Consider the following 23,183-nt stretch of genomic DNA (forward strand, 5'->3'; position numbering starts at 1 on the left):
ACATGCATAGCTGTATGAGGATTTACTTCAGTTTAGCAGATGCTTGTGTATTTATTGTGGTCACTATACACAGAGTAACGAAAAGCACAGATCTTGTAGTCACACAGACTTGGATTCCAAGATCATCTTCACCATCAACTATGTGACCCAGGTCAAATTAATTTCAGTCTCCAGCTTCTGTAATATGAGGGAAAACGGGGTGCCTGGGTGGCTCAGTTGGTTAAGTAACAGACTTCAGCTCAGGTCATGATCCTGGAGACCCAGGATGGAGTTCCACATCATCTCCTCATAGGGCTCACTGCTCAATGGGGAATCTCCTTCTCCCTCTGACCCTCCCCCACTGTCATGCTTTCTCTCCCACTCAAATAAATAAATAAGATCTTTTTAAAAAAAGAGAGAGAGGGGGGAAAAATAAATACCTACTCACACAATGTTTTGGGTTTTTTTTAAAGATTTTATTTATTTGACAGAGATCACAAGTAGGCAGAGAGGCAGGCAGAGAGAGAGAAGGAAGCAGGCTCCCTGCTGAGTAGAGAGCCCAGTATGGGGCTCGATCCCAGGACCCTGAGACCATGACCCGAGTCAAAGACAGAGGCATAACCCACTGAGCAACCCGGGAGCCCCCCTACTCACACAATGTTCTTATGAAAATTCAAGTGAGAACTGGTACAATGTTTAATATAGTAAGCATTCAACAAATATTAATTATAATTACTTAACATTAAAATTATTTTAAAAGAAAGCAAAGATGCTAAGTATTATCCTTCTGGAGAAACAAGTCTATAAAATAATTTCATTTCTATATCCTTCCTTGCTCACCTATGGTTTCCACTCTGTCTAGTACACTCTAGGCAGCCTACTAAATTATAACTTATCTATAAAACTAGAAAAACTTTTAGACAGAAACAGGACTTGAATTGCTAGAAAGAAAGAAAGAGTGACAAAGAAAATGAAAGCCTCTTATTTTGTTCCTAGAACTAATCCATTCATAGATCCAGAGCTCCCTGCCTGAAACCCCTCGAGAAAGGGCACTGCAGTAATGCCCAGCATACACTGTAAATCGTACTCCAAACGTTCCACAAAGGTACCTGCAGACGTGCACTACAGTCATGTCGACTGGGAAACAGAAAATAGTGTGAGCTTTCAGGCTTTACAAAGAAGTAGCACTGAACTGATGTAAAACATCACTGTGGTCCACCAGTGCAATTAGGAACTTATGATGGTCGGATGGTTAATGGAGTTTTGGCCCAAAGTTATCTCCGTGAGCTCTGGGGATCCCCGTATATATCTTGCAGTTATTTGTCCAGTTCCCAAAAGCATAACTGGACAAGATATAAAACAGGCAACCAGAAAAATTTCCACAATGTTTCTCTAGCCCTCTCTAAGAACTATGAAAGGAAGAAAGGCCAAGTGGAAGCCCCTTGAACTTCCATTCTCTACAAATCTACTAAACCAGAGCAATACCACATTCCTGAGGAAATTTCTGAGATTAACGCCACTGTAAGAGACCCGAAAAATACAGGGGAATTCAGACTATGTCACCTTTGTTTAACTGGCCTGTTTGGCCTATGCAAAATGTAAATGGGTCTGAGAGAAAAACTGTGGACTCTAAACCATCAGGAGACGTTAACTGCAGCTGTTATTCCAGATGGGGTATCTTTACTAAAGCAAATCAACAAATCCTTGATATCTGGTAGGCAGTTACAGTTCTCTGAAATACTTCTTTTCTCTATACTAATTTTTAAGAACCATCCAAAAGCAGACTGCTTTTATCTGGCAGTAACAATCAATCTTCGGTCCTACCCTGGGACTGTTGCTCATGTTCTCTACCATATGTAGTCCGTGGAAATCTTGATCAACTTAACATCCTGCAGACCACCACACCGGCCTACTGCATCATGCTGTAACACACTCTAACGTCACACTGACAGGTCAGATAAGGAGTAAGTAGCTAGGAAGTCACATGCCTTAGTAAGACATATGCAAGCCAGAGAGGATAATAATGCCCAAAAAACTCAAGAGTCTTACAACCATTGTGAAGCTCCTGGAAGTCCAGTGGTCTGAACATGGCAGAATATTTCCTCCAACGTGAAAGACAAGTTGCTACAACTTACAAAAGCAAACAGTGAAAAAGAGGCATAATGCTTGGTGGGCCTAACTGGATTCTGAACCCGCTCTCGGCATATTTCAACGCGCTACCCTAACTCAATTATCTAAAAATACAGGCACAGACCAAGAAGCTCTGCAGCAGGTCCTGGCTGCACGCAAGATGTTCAATTTTACCACTGACATATTCACTGACACTAGAAGTGTGTACGGCAAGTAAAGATCCTGAAAGGCCTGTCTGGCAAGCTGAATTAGGACAATCACTGGCACAATGCTAGGGTAAAGCCACACCATTCCCTATAAATGTAACTGTTCTTTTCAGAAAGTTTCTGGCTTCTCAGTCCCTGACAGAAATTAATACCAACCCATGATCTATGTGATCAGAGGCAACTGGGGGGCTCAGTCAGTTAAGTGTCTGACTCTTGATTTCAACTCAGGTCTTGATCTCAGGTTCATGAGATCAAGTTCCGCCTGAGGCTCTGCACTCACTGGGGACTGCGGGAGATTCTCCCTTTGCCTCTACTCCAGCTCACACATGTGCGTGAGCACTCACTCTCTCTTCCTCAAATAAATCAATCTTTAAAAAAAAAAGCTTGTGTGATCAGAGCTGTCCATCATAAACCAGATGTGACATGACATACCAAACCATAATACTAGGAACAAAAGACAAGTCTCTTTTCACTGAGTGGTTTATAAGAGATCAATCTTGAGAAAGTCCAACAGGCCAGTTTTGGACAAGCTGAATAAACAAGTAACTCAGCCTTCTATAATACCTACTCTTGTTTTAATCCCTCCTTCTCATTCTACACTGATGGCTTCACAGAGAACTCCATACAAGGTACTTGTGGAAGAAAACTCTTGGCTCTCTGATGCACAGATGGTTCTGCATATTTGGCTGGTACCACCCTAAAGAGATGGCTGCAACATCAGAGCCCCAATTAGGACAGTGGTGAAGGTAAATCTTAGCAGGCAGAACTTCGACCAGTATATGAGGCGGTGCTCTTTGTCTGAGAGCTCTTTGTCTGAGATTGAGAACTGCCCATCAGTGAAGATCCTCACTGATCAACAGATAGTAGCTAATGTTTTGGCTGGATGGTCAGGCATTTGGAAAGATCAGGACTGCAGTCAAGGGTAAAGGTCTAAGAACAGACCTCTCAAAATAAACAGACTGGGAAAATATTTCTGAGGTACACAAATGCCAATTCAAAGACATCTGCTTCCGAGGAAATGGGCAAATTACACACACTGTATGAATGTCACTTACCCTCTCTCCATAGCCACTCCCAATGCTTTGCTCAATGGACCTGTATGCAAAGTGCCCCATGGCAACAGAGATGGAGATATGTACAGGTCCAACAACACAAACATCCCAGCACCAAGACTAACCAGGCTACAGTATTACTGACTGCCTAATCTACCAATAGCAGATACCAAAGCTGAGCCACCAATGTCACACCATTTTCCAGGGGGAACAGCCTGCTATCTGATTGTAAGTGATTATATTGGATTCCTTCAGCCATGGATTGGGCATCAACTTGTATTCACTATAATAAATAAATGTTCTGAATATGCATTTACTCGTTCTTCCTACAATGCTTCTGCCATTCTATTAAACTACTGCCTGTGGACTAAGAGAATGGCTTATGCACTCTCATGGTATTCCACACAACTTTGCTTCTGATCAAGAAAACACTTCAGGCTCTCTGCTCTTCCCCGTTCGACAGACAGCCGCATCTTCAGATGCAGTGCCAGCCACGTGCCTGAGACAGGATGGTGAAGGTCGGAGTGAACGGATTTGGCTGTACTGGGCGCCTGGTCACCAGGGCTGCTTTTAACTCTGGCAAAGTGGATGTTGTCGCCATCAATGACCCTTTCATTGATCTCAACTACATGGTCTACATGTTCCAGTATGATTCTACCCATGGCAAATTCCACGGTGCAGTCAGGGCTAAGAATAGGAAGCTTGTCACCAATAGGAAGTCCATCTCCATCTTCCAGGAGCGAGATCCCACCAACATCAAATGGGGCGATCCTGGTGCTGAGTATGTTGTGGAGTCCACTGGGGTCTTCACCACATTCACCTGAAGGGTGGGGCCAAGATGATCATCATCTCTGCTCCTTCTGCTGATGCCCCCATGTTCATGATGGGTGTGAACCATGAGAAATACGACAACTCCCTCAAGACTGTCAGCAATGCCTCCTGTACCACCAACTGCTTGGCTCCACTGGCCAAGGTCATCCATGACAACTTCGGCATTGAGGAGAGTCTCATGACCACCATCCATGCCATCACTGCCACCCAGAAGACTATGGATGGCCCCTCTGGGAAGCTGTGGCGTGATGGACGAGGAGCTGCCCAGAACTTCATACCTGCTTCCACTGGTGTGGCCAAGGCTGTAGGCAAGGTCATCCTGAGCTGAACAGGAAACTCCCCAGCATGGCCTTCCGCGTCCCCACCCCCAACGTGTTTGTCGTGGATCTGACCTGCTGCGTGGAGAAAGCTGCCAAATATGATGACATCAAGAAGGTGGTGAAGTAGGCATGAGAGGGCCCCCTCAAGGGCATCCTGAGGTACACTGAGGATCAGGTTGTCTCCTGCGACTTTAACAGTGACACCCACTCTCCTACCTTTGATGCCAGGGCTGGCATTGCTCTCAATGACCACTGGCAAGCTCATTTCCTGGTATGACAATGAATTTGGCTACAGCAACTGGGTGGTGGACATTATGGCCACATAGCCTCCAAGGAATAAGAGCTCCCTGGACCACCAGCCCCAGCCAGGGCAAGAGGAAGAAAGAGGCCCTCAGCTGCTGGGGAATTCCTGCCTCAACTTATCCCCCAAAACACTGAGAATCTCCCAACCTCGACTGTTTCCATCCCAGACCCCCTGAAGAAGGGGACGGGCTTGGGGAGCCCTACCTTGTCATGTACCATCAATAAAGTATACTGTATCCAGCCAAAAAAAAAAAAAAGAAAAGAAAACACTTCAAAGCAAAAAACAAAACTAAACAAAACCAGCAAGAAAAACAAAGCAATGGGCACTTGCCCATGAAACTGACTGGTCTTACCATGTTATCCTAGGAGCTGGCCTGACAAAAAAAAAGTGTAGTGCCCTACCGAAGTCTCACTGTCAGTACTAACTGGAAGAGAGGTTCTACCTTACAGGGTGATGAATATGTTTAGACTCAAAACAAAACAAAACCACAACAAAAAACACCTAACAATTTCTCCCAATAGGGTCGCTATTACACTTAATACCCCATTCAAAGATTTTTTTCAAGCTTTAAGTTTTAACGGTCCTACATGCCAAGGGAGGAGCATTCCACGAGGAGTACAATGATTCCATTGAATTATGTGTTGAGACTGCTACCCAGCAATATTGGGTTCCTCCTGTCACTGAATCATCATGCAAAAAGGTGGCTATTCCGCTGCTTGGTATGATTAAAACTGACAAGGGGAAAATGGACTGACACTAACAGGGGCAAGGAGAACTTAATTAGAAACCAAGGTGGGCGCCTGGGTGGCTCAGTCAGTTAAGCATCTGCCTTCGGCTCAGGTCATGATCTTGGGGTCCTGGGATCAAGTCCCACAATGGGCTCCCATTTCAGTGGGAAGTCTGCTTCTCCCTCTCGTTCTGCCCTCCTCCCTGTTTGCACGCATTTTCTCTCTCTCTCAAATAAATAAAATATTAAAAAGAAAGAAAAAAACAACCAAGGGATTCTTTAGCGTGCCTCTAAGTCCTTTCATATCCAATAGTAAAAGTGCATAGGTGATTACAAAAACTAAAACAGCACCACTGAGAATTTAAATCCTGCAGAAGTGAAGACTTGGGTGGGTCACTCCACCATGCAAAGACATCTGAAAGCAAAGTGCTGCAGACAAATACAAAATAGGGACTAGAGGGAGGCTGTAACTAGCAAGTATATCCTTTTGACCATTAAAGAACTGAGGGATATAGTGGCTATGAATATTCTCTTCCCTTCTTAGTACACATAATGGATGAATATAGATTCAGAACCAGACACACAGATGCAGACAGACATATAGACTTATTTTATGCAAGAATTTTGGATGTAGTTAGTCTTTAGGTAGCACAGTTCTATTACCTAAACAGTTGAGACCTAAAAATAACTAAATTCTAGTAGTTAGTACCACCTAGGGACAGGTAAATTATCTATTAGAACTTTGTGTCTCTCATCTCTGGGCATAGAGAGAAGGAATCTTCATTTGTAAAAAGTAAAAACATAGTATTTTTGTTGTATTAAAAGTTCAAATATGCACAGAAAGTATGTATGGAGATGCTGAGTAGCAAAAGGGTACACTGTGACAATTATGAAACTATTATCTCTCAGTTTCAAACTGACCCTTTATTTCTCTTCCCTATCATCTTAAGGCTGGGACTCTGCAAACTGCATTTCTTCTTTCCCAGCCAGTTTCCTGGCTGTCAGCTTCTCACAAAAGGAACACAGGATGGAAACTGGAAAGCATCATGAGGGCGGAAAAGACTTCCCCCGGCTATGACTTGTCACAGCTGTTGATGCTGAGTCAGCACAGGGCCTGGTGGCAGCTAGTCTCCGGCATTTTGTTCTTCTAGTCTCCTGCGTTTTGTTTACTTAGCATTCCCAGAACCTGTCTCACAGAGCTCCTCAGAGGTGATAACACCAGCCAAACAGCACTCTCTTCAGAGATCCATGTCTCAGCTCCTCAAGCTCTGCTCCCTAAGCTCCTGAGGTACCATCTGGACAGCGGCTCCTCCTGAGAAGCCTGGATCCCAAACCCACAGAGCCTATTCTTCAGTTTGTAGGTGCTGACCACCCTAAGCTCTTTCCTTCAGACCTAGGTGACAGCTGCTTCCCAGCATTACTCTCTGTGTGCTTCCTCAAGGCTTCCTTTCCACTTCTTCAGTTCTCAAACACATGTTAAAATCAATTCCTTACGGTAAATTCTTTTTGTTGCAGTATGGTTTCTGTTTTACTATATAAAATGTTCCGTCAATGGAATAAAAGTTAATATCATGGTAAATCTATATTAAAAAATTCAGTATTAGGAAGGATGCAGCTGATCTGAGGAGTAATATGGAAGATACTCAAAGATACATGCTTAAGCGAAAAAAAAGCAAGGTGTAAGTTATAGTCTGAATGTGTGTGTCCCCTCATCCCCAAATTCATCTGTTGAAATCTTAACCCCCAAAGGTGACGGTATTAGTAAGTAGGGCTTTTGGGAGGTACTTAAGTCAGGAGAATAAAGCCCTCTGAATGGAAAGAATGCCTTTATAAAAGAGGCTCCAGAATGATCCCCTGAGACCTTTCCATCATTTCAGGACACAGTGAGGAAGCAAGTACGAAGGATTTTACTAGAAGGCAGCCATGCTGGCACCCTGATCTCAGACTTCCCTGCCTTCAGAACTGTGAACAGTAATAAATTTCTATTATATGTAAACTACCCAGTCAGTGGTATTCTGTTAATAGCAGCCAGAACTGATGACAGTACATCGCATTTTAGTACAGTTACAATTGTACTTAAGAAAAGAGATACTTAAAAATGCAAAAATTATTTTTATTATTTATTTTTTTTGCAAAAATTATTTTTAAGAAAATGGTTTTTACCTTCTACCTTACACCCTTTGGTACAGAAATTTCTTATGTATTACACTTATAACTTAGAAAAGGAAGAAAAATCAGTAAAACATATCCAAGGATTTAATTCAAAGCACCATCTCACACAAACATCCTAGTCATGCCTAACAAAAAATGTCAACGAAAGCCCAAATGGCCCCATTTCCAAAGACGTATTCCATTTCTCACTGAAGCTCATCACCTATCAAGAAATTCTCTTTCATCAGCATTTCAACCAATATAGAGCTACCAAGCACAGAAGCTTTAGGAACAAAGTAAGCGAAATAGTTCCCACAAACTGAATTTAGACTTCAGTAAAAATAGTTTCAACTTTTAGGGGACTCATAAACACATTTTGTTCTCTGGAAGAGAGAAAAATCTAGAACTGGATTATTTCCAAGGGTAGGTGGAGAGTGGGGGAAAGACAGAGAAAGTGAAAGTATGGAGGTGTTCTTTCTCTTATAATCGAAAGAAGGTAATTTTTTTTTTAAACTTCTTACCTTAGCAACTTTGTGGTTGGCTGCAGTCTCATGGGATGTATTTTTTAAACCATCTTTGAGCTGTGTGATGAACAAATCATAACCCTCCGTACTAGAAATATCTACCTTTTCTAAACATGCTGATAAGAGCTGTTGTGCCTAAATAAAAAAGATGATCACAGAAAATTAAACACAACAAAAAAATGTTACATTCAGATCCTTATTCAAATACTTTAATTTGTTATGATACTGACAGGCACTATAACTAAAGTTTACTACTTTTACTTTTTTTAAACAAACTAAATCACATATAATCATATACTGATTTGAAGGGCTGTTATAAAATTACATGAGATAAAGCGATATATGTGGCGTAACACCACAGAGTAAAGTTTAAATACATGGAAGCTATTATAAACCAAAGCAAGATTAAAAAAAAAAAAAAAAACTAGATAAGCTGACACCACGAACAAAAATTAAAGGTAAAATTTTAAAGAGATAAATGTAAAATCCTTCAATAAGTTTTAAACACTCAAACTATACAAAACCGTAAGAGAGAACATTCACTAAGTCAACAGGTAATATAAAAAAGCCCTCTGTATTTTTACCCACATATTCAAAAAGAACTACCTTAAAACAGAAATACATGGTTGACATATGGAAAAGAATACATCCACACTGATCCAACCAAACCCAGGACTCCATACTTAATTGAAGACAGTGACAAACTAATGGGCTGTAGTAAATGGTATCTGGGATGGTGGAAGGTCTACAAACAATACTATGCAAACAAGAGTTGTGATTATTTAGGTACATAGAAAATCAGCATCGGATGTTAATGGCCAACAAGGTAGAGGAGGAGATAGAAGCCAGGTAAATACCTAACCCTTCAGACAGCACAGTATGAAAAATACTGATTTGAGGGTCTATTTCATCATAAATATTCCAATATTTTATTGTAATTCTCTACAGGTCTTTGTAAAACCTGAACAGTTTGATACCATCTTGCATGACATATTCTGTGATGAAATATATATGTGTATACACACACAGACACACACGTACATATATATATCCTTTATTAGGATATCAGCCTTATTAAGTTATCAGCTAGTATAAATTCCTCAAATTAGGAGGAAAAAATGTCCAATACAACTAAAACTAATTAATTCTCTATACAAATATTTTAGACATGACCCCAGATCCAAATGACAAAAAGAGGACTACTCTCTTTTCAGAACTCAAATTTTCAGCAACATACTTTCAATAATAACCTAACAGACAACTATATTAGGACACTAAATGTAAAAGCTAAGTGGATACATGTTGGTATCCTTTTTCTAAAATAGTCTTCCAAAAAGAGAATAAAAACATTTATATTGCACTTCCTGTTTACCAACTGACAATTTTCATGCCCTAAAAATGGGAAATATGCTATACTGTTTTTTATCAACTAATCATACCACCAAATGCAAAACAATTCATAATTAACAACTTGGTATGAAGACAAAAATGGTATCTCACTTTATTAGGAAACACAGCATTAAAATCTTTTATATTTTATTTAAGATGATTTAAAATCCAGTAACTTTGAAAAACGTACTTTCAAATTACACCACATGAACATCAATGTACAGGTAAAGACTTTAAATTAGGGTGCACCTACAAATTAAGTAATGAATATGTAACACTACAGAAACATATGTATGACTAAAATTTTAAACTGGGATTATTAAAAGGTATGACACATATAAGCAAAGATTACTGGCTGTTCACTAATATTCATTCTTCCCTTCCATCTAATGTTTAAAAAAGAAGAACTACCTCTTTCCAGGTCTTCTCAGCTTGATGTGACCATGTGACTGAATTCTGGCCAATGGGATGAACATGAAAAGGGTGTGTATGAAAGAGTTTGGGAAAGAAAGCAAGAAAGAATGAAGGAGAGAAGGAAAGCAAAAAGGAAGGAGGGGGGAGAGAAGACAATAGAAAAAGGGGGGAGGGGTCATACCAGTGTGCTTCCCTGGACTTTTGCTTTCCCTTTCACTATGACTGGGAAATACTAATGAGACTCGGAACAGCTGTCATGAATTCAAGAGATGGAAGCTAAGTGTTGAGGTAAGCAGTTACCTCTACGCTTAGCCCTGTACTGTTACTGAAAAAACTATACTGTTTAAGCCACTGTATTCTGGTGTCTCTGGTAGTTTCACCTGCATGGTTCACACTTAAAATACCACTCTGATAAGCATCAATTAATTACAAAGAGGAATTAAACAAATGTGATCAGTAAGTCAATTCTCTGTTTTTATAGGGGCACATATAAAAAAAAACAGGGGTACATATACAATGTCCTCAAAGAACAACTTAATTTAATAGCTAATAGGTCTGAAATTACATTAAGTGGGAAAGTACACTGATTTATTTCAACTTACCTCTGTAACAGGTAATTCAAGCTGAACCACATCATCCTGCTTTGAAACTGGAGTTTGCAGAGCAGTGTCTAACAACAAGATTCCGTTAAGGTCCTTCCTACACCCTACTGCAAAATCATCCACAAATATAACTTTATCCACCGCAGATATATACTGACATTTCACCTGTCCACCTGGTTTAGCTGTTAAAAGAACAAAAATTCAACACTTAAGATTTAAAAATAGTCCATTAAAAATAAATGTTTATATGGAAACTAAATACAGTATTTAATCTTGCACTGGAAAACACTGCTCTAAAAGACATTATTAAAACAACTGATAAACTTCTAATATGTATTATAAAGTATCACTGTGAAACTGTCAGAACTTAACAACTCCAGAGTTATTATAAAAGAGAATATAGGGGCGCCTGGGTGGCTCAGTTAGATGAGTGCCCAACCCCTGGTTTCAGCACGATCATGATCTTGGGGTCCTGGGATCAAGCCCGTGTCAGGCTCCATGCTCAGCAGGGAGTCTGCTTCAGGATTCTCCCACTGTGCCTCCTCTGCTCTCTTTCTCTCAAATAAGTAAATTGAAAAAGGGGGGGAGGGCCTGGGTGGCTCAGTGGGTTAAGTTCTGCTTTTGGCTCAGGTCGTGATCCCGGGGTCCTGGGATCAAGCCCCTCCAGACTTTCTGCTCCGCGGGGAGCCTGCTTCCTCCTCTCTCTCTCTGCCTGCCTCTCTGCCTACTTGGGATCTCTGTCTGTCAAATAAATATATAAAATAAAATAAAATAAAATAAAAGGAGAGAGAAAGAGAGAGAATATGATCGTTCTTAGAAATAAACAGGGCGCCTGGCTGGCTCAGTTGGAGAATCATGGGACTCTTGATCTCGAGGTCTTGAGTTTGAGCCCCATGTTACGTGTAGAGTTTACTTAAATACACAAAACTTTAAAAAAATAGAAATAAACATAAAAAAAGAAACAGAAAGGGGCGCCTGGGTGGCTCAGTGGGTTGAAGCCTCTGCCTTCAGCTCGGGTCATGATCCCAGGGTCCTGGGATCGAGCCCCACATCGGGCTCTCTGCTCAGCGGTGAGCCTGCTTCCTCCTCTCTCTCTACCTGCTTGTGATCTCTGTCTGTCAAATAAATAAATAAATAAATCTTTTTTTAAAAAAAAAAAGGAAAAGAAACAGAAATAGTAAAGGGTAAAGGGGCAAAGAATGCAACCCATTCTCAATAGAGCAAAAGAAATAAAATGTGTATATATGTGTGTGAATGACAAGCAAATGTGGTAAAGGTATTTCAAATTAAAACTGACAGAACTAGGTAAAGGGTACAGGGAAGTTCTTTGTTCTATTATTTCAGAATTAAAATATTCAGAACAAAAGTTTTAAATATTCAATATTTGTCATTTTTTTCCAAATTCAATAAGCATAAAGTCAGTATGGCCCGTTTCTATAATTACCAAAAATGTTTCTCAGGGCTTTTATAACTGAGATAAAATTTTGAAAAATGTTTATAACCTAGGTTAAGAGAAACAGTAAAGCCTCTAGTTCAATCCCCACTGAGAAAACACAGTCAACTACCACTAATGATCAACTTACCCTAAGGTTTCTGCTGAGTCAGTATCAAAAGAGTATTTTTTTTTTAAGATTTTGTTTATTTATTTGAGAGAGATTGAGAGAGAGAACAAGCAGAGGGAACAGCAGACAGAGAGGGAGAAGCAGACTCCCCACTGAGCAGGGAGACCGATGCAGGACTCAATCCCAGGCCACGAGATCAGGACCTGAGCTGAAGGCAGACGCCCAGGCGTCCCATGTAAGAGTATTTTAACGCAAAAAGTCAGTGAATACATGAACCATAAAATTTCTCAGAATAAGTTAGAGTGGAATTTCAGAAGTCTTATAAAAAACAATAACAGGCAAGAGGCTTTAAATACCAAGAAAAAAAATTTTTAAAGATAACACCAGTTTATATACTTAAATTTACAGACTTATAAGGAGATTAATGTTAAGTGTTTCTGCCACAAATAGAGTCTCTGTAAGAAGACTTGAAAGAATGATCAATTGTGAAATTTTATTCTATTAGAAAAGATAAACCCCTGTGGGCAAGGAATCCTCTTGCCGGTCCACCTGATTCTCAACTCCCAACACAACTTTACAGAACATCCCAGTAACTAGCTCTGCTACTACCTAATTATACAAAAGTAGAAAAATGGAAATAAATCAGAGTCCTGGTTTTCAATCCTAGGCCAACTATAAAACATGTTATAATCAATGAATACTGGGGTGGTATTCTTAATCTCAGATTATTATAGTTCTTTTGAACGCTAACAGACAGCTTGGAGGCATTACAAAACTGACTGGAACAAATTCATTATCTACATAAAACAAAATAATCTATAGTTCAGTCTCAGAATTCAAAGTTTGAAATACATGTTAGCATATAGGAAAATAATCTCTGTAACACAATAACAGGCATATTTACCTAGCACTTCTAATATCTAGGTAAAACCACAAGAAAGACAAATTATAGAAACTCAGTAAAATTGTATATGAACTTGCACAAATTGTTTCAAAACTCCAAAACTCATTAACTGTAAATATTTTTAAGGACTATTCTTTATGAGGAGGCTGGGTATCTCAATTGGCTGAGCAACTGACTCTTGCTTTCAGCTCAGGTCATGATCTTGGGGACATGAGATAGAGTCCCACATCCTGCTAAAAGCTCAGCCGGGAGTCTGCTTGAGACTCTCCCTCTCCCAATGTCCCTCCCCAACTCACGTTCAAGTGAGATCTCTCTCTCTCTCTCAAACAAATAAATCTTAGGGGGGGAAAAATTATTACTTTTTTAGAACCTTTTTAGGCTTCCAGCAAAACTGAGTAGAAGGCACTTAGAATTCCAATATATGCCCTGCCCCCCCCATTAACTATAAAATTTTGAAAAACAAAGTGCAAATTCTGCTTTACTGTTTTAGGTATGTGCATTTAAATAATGCATTATTGAAATTATAATAGAGTTATAATAGATTCCTCAACAGATCCTGACTGAAAGAAAGTCAGCACTGTTTTTACAACTTTTTTTTTTTTTTTTAAGATTTTATTTATTTATTTGACAGACGGAGATCACAAGTAGGCAGAGGCAGGCAGAGAGAGAGAGGGGGAAGCAGGCTCCCCGCCGAGCAGAGAGCCCGATGCGGGGCTCGATCCCAGGACCCTGAGATCATGACCTGAGCCGAAGGCAGAGGCTTCAACCCACTGAGCCACCCAGGCACCCCTGTTTCTACAACTTCTTATACACTACACAATACTAGCACTCAAAGTAATGCACACTGATCAAGGAGTCTTGTTGGCAGTTTCTTCAGGCCAGTATACCAGCATGCATTAAGACTATGTTCATTAGGATGAGTTCGTTCCCAGTTTTTGAACTTAGGGAAGGTCATCCATAAGCAGAGGGCTGTACTGCACAGGAAGTAGAAAGGAGGGTATTATCAGCCATATCCCTCTGAAGGACGTTCTGGCACAGTCTGAAGTTTCACATAGACATGAATTTTGAGGTAAGATTACTAAACCCACTACAGACACTTTCTCTCAATTTTTTTTACTCAGGCTGAAGACTTTATTTTTGAGAGGAGAGCTTGGTTAATATACCCTGACAACATGCTCAAGATGAGCTTTACTCATCTGTCCCTAGAAAAGTCCTAGATGGAGCACCTGGCTGGCTCAGTCAGTACAGCATGCAACTCGATCAAGGGCTGTGAGTCTGAGCCCCATATTGAGTAGAGAGATTATTCAAAATAAAATCTTGGGGGACGCCTGGGTGGCTCAGTTGGTTAAGCGGCTGCCTTCGGCTCAGGTCATGATCCCGGCGTCCTGGGATCGAGTCCCACATCGGGCTCCTTGCTCTGCAGGGAGCCTGCTTCTCCCTCTGCCACTCTGTCTGCCTGTGCTCGCACTCTCTCTCTCTCTCTCTCTCTGACAAATAAATAAATAAAATCTTTAAAAAAATAAATAAATAAATAAATAAATAAAATCTTGGCACCTGGGTGGCTCAGTGGGTTACGCCTCTGCCTTCGGCTCAGGTCATGATCTCAGGGTCCTGGGATCAAGTCCCACATTGGGCTCTCTGCTCAGCAGGGAGCCTGCTTCCCTTCCTCTCTTTCTGCCTGCCTCTCTGCCTACCTGTGATCTCTCTCTGTCAAATAAATAAACAAAATTAAAAAAAAAAAATCTTAAGGGCGCCTGGGTGGCTCAGTTGGCTAAGGAACTGCCTTCGGCTTAGGTCGTGATCCCAGGGTCCTGGGATCAAGCCCCATGTCAGGCTCCTTGCTCTGCCGGGGGGCCTGCTTCTCCCTCTCCCTCTGCCAGCTGCTCCACCTACTTGTGCTCTCTTTCTCTCCCTGCCAAATAAATAAATAAAATGTTAAATAAATAAATAAATGAAATCTTGAGAAAAAAGCCTAGATTTCTGTGCAAGAAAAGTATCTTGCAATGAACAAAGAATATTTTTGGAACTTTTCAACTTCTTACATGTTTGAGCAAGTCTTCTCTTACCTAGGAAGCAACAAGACAAGACAGAAATCCTCTAATGTCAGTTAAAAACAAAATCCATGGGTGTTTAAGTCTGACCCACAACTTAGTGTTTGTACAGCCAAAATAAACAAACAAACAAAACAAAACAAAAAACACAGGTTTCACAATCAGGTAAATTCAACATTTATTTTTAGTCATAAGAATAGCCATTTTAAGTACAGAAAGAATAAAAGAGATGAAGAGACCTATAATAGAGCTTGACTGTGTCACTCAGAAAACATGTTTTCAAAGTCTTGTAAAATATTATGAGTTATACTTTTATTCATGATGCTCTGATTCATGATTTTAGTGGCATTACTATTAAACACTCGATATATTTTAATGTTACCAATAATACTGATAAACTTACAACCTATACTTAAATTATATCTCCCAAGACCACCTTTAAAAAACTTAAATCCCATTTTGGCATGAACCATTTATTATTTCATTTGCCTTATGAGTTTAAAATATCTGAAAATAAATTTCTCAAAGAAAGATAAGCTATGCTTAACCAATGTTTGTTATGTTTTCCAAGAAGAGTTGGCTAAAAAGTTATTTTTGGCTTTTAAATAGAAGGAAAAACCCATGGCACATATCCTGTACCACATACTGCACCTTTTTAGAATTCTGTGAAGAAGTAATCTGTAAGGGATGCCTGGGTGGCTCAGTTAAGCAGCCTACTCTTGATACTGGCTCAGGCCACAATTTAAGCCCCATGTCAGGCTCTGTGCTCAGTGGGGAGGCTTCTCGAAATTTTCTCTCTCTATCTGCCCCTACCCCTACTTCTGTGTGCCCTCTCTCACTCTCTTTCTCTCTAAAATAATAAATCCTTTTTTTTTTTTTAAGTTATTTGTGAAGTGACTTTTAAACCTACATGGATAAAGTTTTAAAAAATTGAGCAGGAAATTTTAATAGAGGAAAAACTCAAATTCCTCCATCTACAACAGAAATCAGCAAACTTGTGAAAAGGGTCAGAGAGTAAATATTTTAGGGTTCACAAGATAAATAGCCTCTCTCACTATTACTCACCTCTGCCACTGTAGCACAAAGGCAGCCATAGCCAACATGTAAATAAATGGTTGTGGATGTGCGCCAGTAACACTTTATTTATAAAATTAGGAGACAGCCTGAGAGCTACAAGGGTTTGCAGACTCCTTTTTTTTTTTTTTAAGATTTTATTTATTTATTTGACAGACAGAGATCACAAGAAGGCAGAGAGGCAGGCGGGGGGTGGCGGCAGAAGCAGGCTCCCTGCTGAGCAGAGAGCCCGATGCGGGGCTCGATCCCAGGACCCTGAGATCATGACCTGAGCTGAAGACAGAGGCTTTACCCACTGAGCCACCCAGGCGCCCCTGCAGACCCCTTATTGACACTAAAAACCTGCATTAGTGCAGATATTCTTTCCCAGAAGGGAAAACTTCACAAAACAGGTTAAAATTCACAGCCAGACACAGTAAGTTTCTCAAAACTAACAAAAATCTTGAAAGCAAACAGACAAAAAGGACACATTACTTACATGGAAATAATAATACAATAAAAACATTTATCATTAAAAACCATAGGGTTCATTAGGAAGTAGACCATTTTTTTAAGTACTAGAGAACAAGAATTTTGCAAACAAAAATATCCATCAGAAATGAAGGTGAAATACATTCTTGGATGAAGGAATACTAGAGAGAAATTTTGCCAGCAAAGCTAATCAAAAAGAACTGCAAAAGAAGTTCATCAAATATAAGAGAAATCATTTCAGAAAATTTAAGAGTATGAGAAATGAGGGAAGACCAACAGATATAGTAAATATAACCAATGATTTTTAGCCTCAGTTCTTTTAAAATATATTTGACAACTGAAAGCAAAACTTATTACATTGTCTGAGAAGGTTTCTAATGTATGTAGATGTAATATACAAGTAAACTAACTTTTAAAAGAGGGGAGAGCACAATATAGTAAAAAGGTTCCTACATTCCATTTAAAGTGGTAAAGTACTAATTCTAAATACACTGTGAAAAGTATATATATTGCAATCCCTCAAGTAACTACAAAAAACATATACACATAATTACAGTAAAAAAATAAAAAGTTGAGGCGCCTGGGTGGTTCAGTGCGTTAAAGCCTCTGCCTTCGGCTCAGGTCATGATCCCAGGGTCCTGAGATCGAGCCCCACATCGGGCTCTCTGCTCAGCAGGGAGCCTGCTTCCCCCTCTCTCTCTGCCTGCCTCTCTGCCTACTTGTGATTTCTATCAAATAAATAAATAAAATCTTTTAAAAAAATAAAATAAAAATAAAAAGTTAAAATAATTAAAAATATCAAATGAGGGACACCTGGGGGGGGGGGCTCAGTCAGAGGAGCACGTGACTCTTTATCAAAGGCTTGTGAGTTCAAGCCCATGCACACTGGGAAGACTCTATTTAAAAAAAAAAAAGAAAAAAATCAGGGGCGCCTGGATGGCTCATTCAAGCATCTGCCTTCAGCTCAGGTCATGATCCGAGGGTCCTGGGATCAAGCCCCTCATCAGGGTCCCTGCTCAGTGAAGAGCCTGCTTCTCCCTCTCCCTGTGCTTTTCCCCCTGCTTGTGCTCTCTCTCTGTCAAATAAATAAATAAAATCTTAAAAAAAATCAAACAACCAAAAAAAAAAAAAAGAAATAAAGGAAAAGGGAGGGAGTAATTAATACAATAGAATATTTAATTTAAAATATCAATTATATTAAATATAAACAGCCATATATATATATGCCAATTAAAATACCAATTGTCACAATGAATTGAAAAACACATATACAATCCAATTCTATGATATCTATAAGAAACTTTTACCTTTCTAAGAGAATAAAGGTAAGGAGCACCTGGCTGGCTCACTTGGTAGTGTCACTCTTGATCTCGGGATTTTAAGTTCAAGCACCACCTCCGGTGCAGAGATTACTTAAAAATACAAAAAACACAGGGCACCTGGTGGCTCAGCGACCAACTTTTGATTTCAGCTGGGGTCATGATCTCAGGGTTGTGAGTTCAAGCCACACACACACACACAGAGAAATCAGAGGCCCAGTTAGTTAAGCATCTGACTCTTGGTTTCCGCTCAGGTCATGATCTCACGGTGGTGGGATTGAACCCCATGAAGGGCTTCGCACTGAGTGTGGAGTCTGCTTCAGATTCTCTCTCCCTCTCCCTCTGCGTCTCCCCCAGCTCTTACCCCACAGGCGCATGAGCGCTCTAAAATAAATAAATGAAATATTTTAAAAATAAAAATAGGGGCATCTGGGTAGCTCAGTCGGTAAGTGTCTGCTGCCAGCTCAGGTCATGGTTCCAGGGTCCTGGGATTGAGTCCCGCACTGGGCTTGCTGCTCAGGAGGAAGCCTGCTTCTCCCTCTCCCACTCCCCCTGCTTGTGTTTCCTCTCTTGCTGTCTCTCTCTTTTCTCTGTCAAATAAATAAATAAATAAACTTTTAAAAATTTTATTAAAAATAAAAATAAAAATTTAAAATACAAATAAATGAAAGTATAAAAATGAAAGGGAAAAAAGATATTTCAGGCAAACATTAATCAAAGAAAAGATGAAGTAGCTATATTTATATTAGACAAAGATCAGAGCAAAGAAAATAACCAGAGATAAATGAGGTCATTACATGATAAAAGGACCAATTCACAAAGAAGAAAAAGCAATCCTAAATACATATACACCTAACAGAACTTCAAAACACACACAGCTGGCAACCTAGATGACTCGGTTGGGTAAGCCCTCTGATTTCGGCTCAGGTCATGATCTTAGGATCCTGAGATCAAGCCCCACATGGTGAAGCCTACTTAAGACTCTGTTTCTTCCTCTCCCTTTGCCCCTCCCCACTCTTAAAAAAAAAAAAAAATCACATACAGCAAAAATTAATGGAACTGAGAAAAAAAAGGCATCCAAATTACAGCTGGAGACTTCAACACTCCCCTCTAATAGAACAGTAGATAAAAAACCACCAGCAATATAGAGAAACTGAACACCACCATCAATGAATAAGATTTTTAGAATACTCCACCTATCAAAAGTAGAATACACATTCTTTTCAAGTATACATAGAACATTCACCAAGACAGACCATATCCTGGGTCATAAAACAGACCTTAACAAATATATAATAAGTGAAATTAGGAGTATGTTCTCTGACCATAATGTATTTAAGTAGAAATCAATAACAGAAATATAAGAGGAAATACCTGGAAAATAAACAACATACTTCTAAATAATCCACATGTCAATAAACAAGTTTCAGATAATTCAGAAAATATTTTTAATTGGGATGAAAATGAAAATATATCAATGTGTCAAATGCAAATAAAGCACTGCTTAGAATGAATTATGTAGGAACTAAATTCTTATACTGGGGTGGGGAAGAAGGTCTCAAATCAATAATCTAAGCGTTCTATTTTAAAAAAAACAAACAAACAAACAAACAAACAAACAAAAAACCTAGGAAAAAGGGTGCCTGTGTGGCTCAGTTGGTTAAAGCCACTGACCACCTGCCTTCAGCTCAGGTCATGATCCTGGAGTCCCAGGAATGAGTCCCGCACTGGGCTTCCCTTCTCTCATGCTCTCTCTCTCTCTCTCTCTCAAATAAGTAAATAAAATCTTAAGAAAAAATAAAAATAAAAATAAAAAACTAGAAAAAGAAAAGCAAAGTAAATAAATAACAAGCAAAATAAAATTAATAATGATAAGAGCAGGGATTAATGAAAATAACAAAAATAGAGAAAACCAAGCAAAAAAGGGTTCTTTGAAAAGATTAGTAAAATTAGTAAATCTCTAGCCGAGGCTAGCAAAGAAAAAAGACACAAATTACCAATAACATCAAGAAAGAGAAAATATACTCTAGATCCTGCAGAGATTAAAAGGTAATAAATAAGAAAACACTATGAACAACACTATGCACATGACAACTTAGGTGGCCAACATAAATAAATCTGAAAACTCAGGTTGTCAAAACAAACAAACATGATACTACAAACTTAAAAAGATAACAGGGGAATAATAAGTACAGATCTACACATATAAATTTGAAGGTACAGGTAAAATATATCAATTGCTTGAAACCACAAAGTACCAAAACTTCCTGTGTATGAAACAGATAATCTGAACTGAGGAAACTGAATTCATAGTTAGAAATATTCCAAAGAAACCTCTAGGCTTATCTGACTTTATTGCAGAATTTTATCAAACATTTAAGTAACAAGTAACACCAACTCTACACAATTCTTCTCCAATAAAGAGAAGTGGGAATACTTTCAAACTCATTTTATGAGACCAGCATTAAACCTGAAGCCAAGTCTAGAAAAAGATAGCACAAAAAAAAACCCTATATACCATTATCCCTCATGCATATCGATGCAAACACCCTCCACAAAATAAAAGCAAATGGAATTTAGCAAATATAAAAAGAATAACACGCCAGGACCAAGTAGAGTTATAGCAGGAATACTGAACTGGTGCAATATTCAAGAATCAATCAATACAAGCTACCACACATTATAGCTTAAAGAAGAAAACCTACATGAATAGATGCATTTGGCAAAATATAATATCCTTTCAGGATTAAAAAAAACAAACAAACAGCAAATTAGAAATGAAAGGGAATTTGCTCAACCTGATAAAGGACAGCTACAAAAATCCTAACACTATCAACATAATTAATGGTAAAACACTGAATACTTTCCCCCTAAAATCAGGAACAATCCAAGGACACACTCTCACCATTCCTATTCAGTATCATACTGGAAAATCTAGCCACTGCAATAAAAAATGAGAATTTAAATGCCATGAAGATTAGAAAGGAACAAATTAAACTGTCCCCAATCACAGACAACATGAGCAACCTATATAGAAAATCTAAAAATAAAAACAAAACTCCTAGAGCTAATAAATGAGTTTAGAAAGGGTATAGTAAACAAAATCAATACATAAAAATCAATCAACTGTACTTCAATATACTAGAACTCTGAAGCTGAAATCTACAAAAACCAGTTTACGATAGATTACAAATATAAAAATAAGGGTGCCTGGGTGGCTCCATTGGTGAAGAATCTGCCTTTGGCTCAGGTCATGATCCCAGAGTCCTGGGACTGAGCCACGCACTGGGCTCCTTGCTCAGCAGGGAGCCTACTTCTCCTGCCTGCCATTCCCCCTGCTTGTGCTCTCTTTGTGTCAAATAAATAAAATCTTTTTAAAAAACATTAATAAAATACTTAGATATATACAAAAAGTATGCGGAATATGCATGCTGAAAAGTATGAAAGAATAGTTAAAGAAATCAAAGACCTAAATGAAACCACGGTTAGGGACTGGAAGAGTCAATATAGTAAAGATGTCGATATCCCCAAATTGCTCTAGAGATTTGATGCAATTTCAATCAAAATCCCAGCAGAAGAGGCACCAGGGTGGCTCAATCGGTTAAGCCTCTCACTCTTGATCTCCGCTGAGGTCCCGATCTCAGGGCTGTGAGTTCAGGCCCCATGGTGGGCTCCACAATGAGTGGCTCAGTCAGTTAAGCATCTTTCTTTGGCTCAGGTCATGATTGTGGAGTTGTGGGATGGAGCACCATGTTGAGCTCCCTGCTCAGTGGGGAGTCTGCTTCTCCTTCTCCCTATGCCCTTCCCCCTGCTCAGGCTCCCTCTCCCTCCTCTTGTTCCCTTTCTGTCTTAAATAAAATCTTCTTTAAAAAATAAAATAAGGCGGGGCGCCTGGGTGGCTCAGTGGGTTAAAGCCTCTGCCTTCAGCTCAGGTCATGATCTCAGGGTCCTGGGATCGAGCCCCGCATCGGGCTCTCTGCTCAGTGGGGAGCCTGCTTCCTCCTCTCTCTCTGCCTGCCTCTCTGCCTACTTGTGATCTCTGTCTGTCAAATAAATAAATAAATTCTTTAAAAAAATAAATAAATAAAATAAAATAAGGGGCGCCTGGGTGGCTCAGTGGGTTAAGCCTCTGCCTTCGGCTCAGGTCATGATCTCAGAGTCCTGGGATCGAGCCCCGCATCGGGCTCTCTGCTCAGCGGGGAGCCTGCATCCCCCTTCTCTCTGCCTGCTTCTCTGCCTACTTGTGATCTCTCTCTCTGTCAAATAAAATAAATAAAATCTTTAAAAAAATAAATAAATAAAATAAAATAAAATTTGAAAAGACAAAAGAACTGGAACATCTAACTGTTAAAGAATAAAGGTGGACAGGGGCACCTGGGTGGCTCAGTGGGTTAAGCCTCTGCCTTCAGCTCGGGTCATGATCTCAGGGTCCTGGGACAGAGCCCCACATCAGGCTCTCTGCTCAGTAGCAAGCCTGCTTCCTCCTCTCTCTCTCTGCCTACCTCTCTGCCTACTTGTGGTCTCTGTCAAATAAATAAATAAAATCTTAAAAAAAAAAAAAAGAATAAAGTTGGACAAATCACATTACATGATTTTAAGACCTACTATAAAACTTACAGTACCGGGGCACCTGGGTGGCTCAGTGGGTTAAGCCTCTGCCTTTGGCTCAGGTCTTGATCCCAGGTCCTGCAATCGAGCCCCTCATCGGGCTCTCTGCTCATCAGGAAGCTTACTTCCCCCTCTCTCTCTGCCTACTTGTGATCTCTCTGTCAAATAAATAAATAAATCTTTAAATAAAAAAAAAAAAACTTATAGTATCACAAGAAAATATGATAGTGGCAAATGGACAGACATGTAGATCTATGGAAAAGAAGAGAATCCAGCGATAGACCCAAATAAACATGGCCATTTGATCCGTTAAATTATTTTTAATTGTGGTAAATCAACATAACATGAAATTTAGCACTTTAACTATTTTTAAGTGCACAGTTAGTGGCATTAGGTACATTCACACTGTTCTGCAACCATCACCACCATCCATCCACACAGTGGATGGTGCAAAACTTGCAAAACTTGAGCTTTATAACCATCAGGCACTAAGTCCTCCTTCCCATCTCCATACCCCCAGTGCCCAGCAATCACTATTCTACTTTCAATCTCTAGAAATTGACTG

General features: G+C 39.6%; 1 protein-coding gene and 1 pseudogene across 3 annotated transcripts in view; one reads left to right on the forward strand and one right to left on the reverse strand.

Annotated features, from left to right (window-relative positions):
• The window catches only part of BIRC6 (baculoviral IAP repeat containing 6), a 234,697-nt gene that overhangs the window by 192,969 nt on the left and 18,545 nt on the right, over positions 1–23,183 (reverse strand). For both annotated transcript variants that reach the window (XM_080814319.1, XM_080814318.1), the window contains exons 2-3: positions 10,630–10,811; positions 8,222–8,359 (exon numbers count right to left, since the gene is read on the reverse strand). In XM_080814319.1, the coding sequence (XP_080670445.1) occupies positions 8,222–8,359; positions 10,630–10,811 (320 nt within the window). The remainder of the gene's footprint in view (positions 1–8,221; positions 8,360–10,629; positions 10,812–23,183) is intronic.
• On the forward strand, positions 3,877–4,858 carry LOC308349290 (glyceraldehyde-3-phosphate dehydrogenase-like; annotated as a pseudogene). The gene has a single exon. The product of its transcript is annotated as a glyceraldehyde-3-phosphate dehydrogenase-like (transcript).

This window comes from Martes martes, assembly GCF_963455335.1.
Source record: "Martes martes genome assembly, chromosome: 9".
Classification (NCBI taxonomy): domain Eukaryota; kingdom Metazoa; phylum Chordata; class Mammalia; order Carnivora; family Mustelidae; genus Martes; species Martes martes.